The 6,105-nt window shown below is 60.8% G+C and overlaps 1 protein-coding gene across 1 annotated transcript; it reads right to left on the bottom strand.

Moving 5' to 3' along the window:
* Positions 1-1,968: 1,968 nt before the first annotated feature.
* On the bottom strand, positions 1,969-5,133 carry LOC306957584 (homeobox protein otx5-like; the record flags this gene model as incomplete). Its single annotated transcript, XM_079551069.1, has 3 exons — positions 1,969-2,583; positions 4,446-4,597; positions 5,037-5,133. 3 exons carry the CDS (start codon positions 5,131-5,133, stop codon positions 1,969-1,971), a joined length of 864 nt encoding a protein of 287 aa, XP_079407195.1.
* Positions 5,134-6,105: the final 972 nt, after the last annotated feature.

The raw sequence follows: 6,105 nt of genomic DNA, 5'->3' as shown, positions 1-6,105 counted from the left end.
AAAACCCAGGACTGCCCCAATACCCGGACCCCCCCCTCAATACACGGACCCCCCCCCCAGCAAACCCCGCGACCCCCACGTCCGTCCGTCCGTCCCCCATGGCTCCTTTGCATCCCCGGATCGGCTCGGAAGGGATTTCAGCTGCATTTCGGGGCGGATCGAGGGGTTAAAGGGCAGCACACATTTTTCTGCCCTCCCCCCCCCCCCTCCATTCCTCCTTTTCCCATTGCACAGCACAGCGCTGCACGCGGCAATTAATCACCGCTCCCTAATTAGAGCCACCCCCCCCCCCCCCCCCCCAAGCCGCTGTCACCCGCCATCGCCCACCAATTTGTCACCGGGGCCGTAATTAATTAATCCCTCTTAATTCGCCGCCGCCCCCATTTGTTAAATGAGATCAGCAGATATAAAGCGGGGGGGGGGGGGGGGGGGCACCTTAATTAACGACACCACGTGATCCGCCCTCTGTTTGCACTTTGTTTTAATTGCGATTATTTCCTCCTTGTTTGTTTGTTTTTAAAGCCTTTCCCTCTCCTCTGCTCCCCTCCGCTGCGGAGCTGCAATGGGGGGGGGGGGGGGGGCAATGCCAGTTCGTGCAGCAACGCAATGCAACGCTGTGCTGCAAGAATGCGTTGCAGCGGTTTGCAAGGGTGCTCTGTGCTGGATGCATGCTCCGTGCTGCTGAGATGCATCCATGCCAAGCAGCTGCAAAGGTGCTCGGTGGTGCAAAAGGCGTTGCAACGTGCTGCAAGGGCGCTGCCTGCCATGGGTGCAGGGCTCAGCACCACAAGGGTGGTCCATGCAGAGCTGCAGCGCGCAGCGATGGGTGGTGCTGCAGGGATGCACTGTGCGGGGTGCTCCAAGCTGGGGTGCAGAATGCAGGGGTGCGGGATGCAGGGATGCAGAATGCAGGGGTGTGGGATGCAAGGCTGCTGCGGTCCTGGGATGCGCTGTGCAGGGATGCTGCAACTGTTGGGAATGCTCTGCAGGGATGCTGTGCTCCTTAGGGATGTGGCACGCAGAGATCTGCATGTCCTGGGGATGCGCCATGCAGGGCTGCTGCATGCAAGGATGCTGCATGCAGGGATCCGCCACGTCCCGGGGCTGATGCGTGCAGGGACAGCCTGTGCAGGGGTGCTGCATTCTTTGGGGACGTTCCATGCAGGGGTGCTGCATGTCCTGGAGATGCTCCATGCAGGGATGCTCCATTCCTTGAGAATGCTCCATGCAAAGATGCTCCATGCAGGGTTGCTGCATTCTTTGGGGATGCTCCATGCAGGGACGCTGTGTTCCTTAGGGCTGCTCCAAGCAAAGGTGCTGCATGCAGAGATCCTCCACACCCTGGGGGTGCTGCATGCAGGGATGCTGCACGTCCTGCGGGTGATGCGTGCAGGGACAGCCCCTGCAGGGATGCTGCACTCCTTTGCGGGGATGCTGCGTGTCCTGGAGCTGCTCCACGCAGGGATGCTCCATGCAGGGATGCTGCATTGTTTGGGGATGCTCCATGCAGAGATGCGCCGTGCAGCAGTGCTGTGTTCCCCAGTGATGCTCCATGCAGGGATGTTGCATGTCCTGGGGGTGCTGCATGCAGGGATGCTGTGTCCCTTAGGGATGCTCCATGCAGAGATGCTCCATGCAGCAGTGCTCTGTTCCCCAGTGATGCTCCATGCAGGGATGCTGCGTGTCCTGGGGGTGCTCCATGCAGGGGTGCTCCATGCAGGGATGCTGCATGCAGGGATGCTGTGTCCCTTAGGGATGCTCCATGCAGAGATGCTCCATGCAGGGATGCCGAGTCCCTCAGGAATCCTCCACGCAGCGATGCTGCATCCTTTGGGGCTGCTGCCCCCCCACGCACCCCGCGCCCCCCATCCGCAGTCCATGCAGAGCCGCCCCGACCCCCGGGGCCGCCCCACACGCTCCCACCCCCCCAGCTTCACCCCCCGCCCCCCATCCCGTCTCTCCCCCCCCTCACAACACCTGGAACTTCCAGGAGCTCTGCTCCTTGTAGTCCAGGCAATCGGCCGGGTTGAAGTTGAGCTTCCACGCTCCCGCCTGCTCTTTGTACTCCAAGCAATCCACCGCTCCGAAGCCCAAGCCGGCCCCAAAGCTCTGCCCGGACAGAGCGGCGGGGGAGGGCGCCAGGTGAGCGCCCATGGGTGCCCCCAGGGGGCTGAGAGCCGCTCCGGGAGCCCCCAGCGGAGGATGCATGGGGGAAAGGTACGGCCCGCAGTCCAGGCCCCCGAAATAGGCGGCCGAGCCCCCGTAGCTCTGCCCGTAGGGCGCCGTTTGGTTGTAGGGAGCGGCGGAGAACGGAGCGGAACGCGGCAAACCCGGAGCGCTGCCGGCGGCCAAAGGATCCGGCACCGGGGAGATGGAAGCCGGGCTCCAAATGGACACCGGGGCGGCGGGGCCGGGGGTCCCCGCGGGGCCGGGCTGGGAGGGGCTGTACGGCCCGGCGCCCCCGGCGTCGCTTTGCGGTTCCCGGGGCGGGGACGGCTTCTTCTTGGCCGGCCGGGTCTTGGGCTGCCCGCTGCTCTGCTGCTGCTGCTGGCGGCACTTGGCGCGGCGGTTCTTGAACCACACCTGGGGGGGAGGGAAACTGAGGCACGGGGGGCTGGGGGTGCGCGCGTGCGGAGCTGCGGGTCCTGAGCACCAACTGCACGCACGGGACCCCCGTGAGGGCACACGTGGGGGTGTGCAAAGCCTTTCTGCGTGCGGGGACCCCGTCCTGTACACGTGGGTGCACTCGGGACCCCATGTTGCACACATGGGTGCACCCGGGACCCCATGTTGCATATGTGGGTGCACTCAGAACCCTATTTTAGACACGTGGGTGCACCCAGGGCCCCATTTTGCACAGGTGGGTGCACTCAGGACCCCATGTTACACACATGGGTGCACTCAGGACCCTATTTTAGACACGTGGGTGCACCCAGGGCCCCATTTTGCACACATGGATGCACCCAGGACCCCACATTACACACATGGGTGCACTCAGGACCCCATGTTGCACAGCTGGTGCACACAGGACCCCACATTACACACATGAGTGCACTCAGGACCCCATTTTACACACATGGATGCACCCAGGACCCCACATTACACACATGGGTGCACTTGGGACCCCATGTTACACACGTAGGTGCACCCAGGACCCCATGTTACACACAATGGGTGCACTCAGGACCCCATTTTGCACACGTGGGTGCACTCGGGACCCCACATTACACACATGAGTGCACTCAGGACCCCACATTGCACACATGGGTGCACTCAGGACCCCATTTTGCATATGTGGGTGCACTCAGAACCCTATTTTAGACAGGTGGGTGCACCCAGGACCCCATTTTGCACAGGTGGGTGCACTCAGGACCCCATGTTGCACACATGGGTGCACTCAGGACCCCATTTTACACACATGGATGCACCCAGGACCCCACATTACACAGCTGGGTGCACTTGGGACCCCATGTTGCACACAATGGGTGCACTCAGGATCCCATTTTGCACAGGTGGGTGCACTCAGGACCCCATGTTACACACATGGGTGCACTCAGGACCCTATTTTAGACACGTGGGTGCACCCAGGACCCCATTTTGCACACATGGATGCACCCAGGACCCCACATTACACACATGGGTGCACTCAGGACCCCATGTTGCACAGCTGGTGCACACAGGACCCCACATTACACACATGAGTGCACTCAGGACCCCATTTTACACACGTGGGTGCATTCAGGACCCCATTTTACACACATGGATGCACTCAGGACCCCACATTATACACATGGGTGCACTTGGGACCCCATGTTACACACATAGGTGCACCCAGGACCCCATGTTGCACACATAGGTGCACCCAGGACCCCATGTTACACACAATGGGTGCACTCAGGACCCCATGTTGCACAGGTGGGTGCACTCGGGACCCCACATTACACACATGGGTGCACTCAGGACCCCACATTGCACACATGGGTGCACTCAGGACCCCATTTTGCATATGTGGGTGCACTCAGAACCCTATTTTAGACACGTGGGTGCACCCAGGACCCCATTTTGCACAGGTGGGTGCACTCAGGACCCCATGTTACACACGTAGGTGCACCCAGGACCCCATTTTACACACATGGGTGCACCCAGGACCCCATTTTGCACAGGTGGGTGCACTCAGGACCCCATGTTACACACAATGGGTGCACTCAGGACCCCACTTTGCACAGGTGGGTGCACTCGGGACCCCACATTACACACATGAGTGCACTCAGGACCCCACATTGCACAAGGGTTGCACTCAGGATCCCATTTTGCATACGTGGGTGCACTCAGGACCCTATTTTACACACCTGGGTGCACTCAGGATCCCATTTTGCACACCTGGGTGCACTCAGGACCCCATGTTACACACAAGGGCCGCACTCAGGACCCGACTTTGCACCCACCTGCACGCGGGACTCCGGCAGGTTGATCTTCAGGGCCACCTCCTCCCTCATGAAGATGTCGGGGTACCTCGTTTTGGCAAACAGCGCCTCCAGGATGTCCAGCTGTGCCCGTGTGAAGGTGGTTCGCTCACGGCGCTGCTTCCGGGGGGTGGCTGCAAAACACCCCCCCCCCCCCCCGTGCAAACAGCCCCACCTGTGCAGCTCCTGTGCAACGTCCCCCCTCCGTGCAAAACCCCCATGTGCGACCCCCCCCCAACCCGTTGTGCAAACCAACCCTCGGTGCAAAACCCCACCTGCAAACCCTCTGTGCTTCCTCCCCCATTTGCAAACCTCCTGTGCAACACCGCGCGTGCAAACCCCGTGCAATACCCCGTACAACACCCCGCGTGCAACGCCCCCCCAGTACGAACCCTCAGTGCAAAACCCGACACGCAAACCCTTTGCACTCCCCTGTGCAAAACCCCACAAGCAAACCCTCCCTCCGTGCAAACTCTGTGCCCTCCTCCGTGCGACCCCTCATCCAACCCCCCCACGCGACCCTCCTGTGCAGCCCCCCCCCCCCCCCCCCCGTGCAGCCCCCCCTCTGCTCACCAGGGTACCCCACAGCAGAATGCAGCAAATCCATGCCTGGCCCAGCCAGCGTCAGCCCATTGACGGCGTAGTGGGGCTGCTTGATGTAGGACATCATGCTCCGAGCTGCGGGGACACGGCGTGAGGGCAGCATGCAGCGGTGCAGCACGGCATGGGGCAAGGCTGCATGGTGCAGTGCAACGTGGCGTGGTGCAGGGCTGCGTGTGGTGCAGTGCAGCACGGCGTAGTGCAGCATGGCGTGCAGGGTTGCATGGTGCAGTGCAATGTGGTGTGGTGCGGGGTTGTATGATGCAAGGTTGCATGGTGCAGAGTTGCATGGTGCAATGCGACGTGGCATGGCGCAAGACTGCATGATGCAAGGTAGCATGGTGCAGAGTTGCATGGTGCATGGTTGCATGGTGCAAGGCAACATGGTGTGCAGAGTTGCATGGTGCAGTGCGACGTGGTGTGGCGCAAGGTTGCATGATGCAAGGTAGCATGGAGCACAGTTGCATGGTGCAGTGCAACGTGGCATGGTGCAGCGCTGCGTGGTGCAAAGCTGCAAGGTGCAGTGCAACATGACGCGGTGCAAGGTTGCATGATGAAAGGTTGCATGGTGCAATGCAACATGCCATGGTGCAGGGTTCAATAGTAAAAGGTAGCACAGTGCAATGCATCATAGCGAGGTGCAAAGGTTGCATGGTGCAATGCAACATCTCACGGTGCAGGGCAGCATGAAGCAGTGCAATGTGGTGTGGTGTGGTGTGGAGTTGCAATGCAGCATGGCGTGGTGCAGGGTTGCGTGGTGCAGCGTAGCATGGCGCAATGCAGCATGTCATGCAGAGTCGCATGGTGCAGTGCAATGTGGCGTGGCGCAGAGTTGCAATGACCAACATGGTGCGGTGCAAGGCTGCATGGTGGAATGCAACATGGCACGGGGCAAAGCAAGGCCACACTTTGAAGCACAGCACAGAGCAACACACAGAGCAGCACTGCACAACACTGCACAGCACTGCACTGCACAGCACTGCACAGCACAGCACATCACAGCACAGCACTGCACTGCACAGCACAGCACTGCACACCACAG

This window comes from Tetrao urogallus, assembly GCF_951394365.1.
Source record: "Tetrao urogallus genome assembly, contig: scaffold_204, whole genome shotgun sequence".
In the NCBI taxonomy this organism is placed as follows: Eukaryota; Metazoa; Chordata; class Aves; order Galliformes; family Phasianidae; genus Tetrao; species Tetrao urogallus.
The sequence above is the reverse complement of the archived record's forward strand: the minus strand, read 5'-3'. Positions and strand labels throughout refer to the sequence as shown.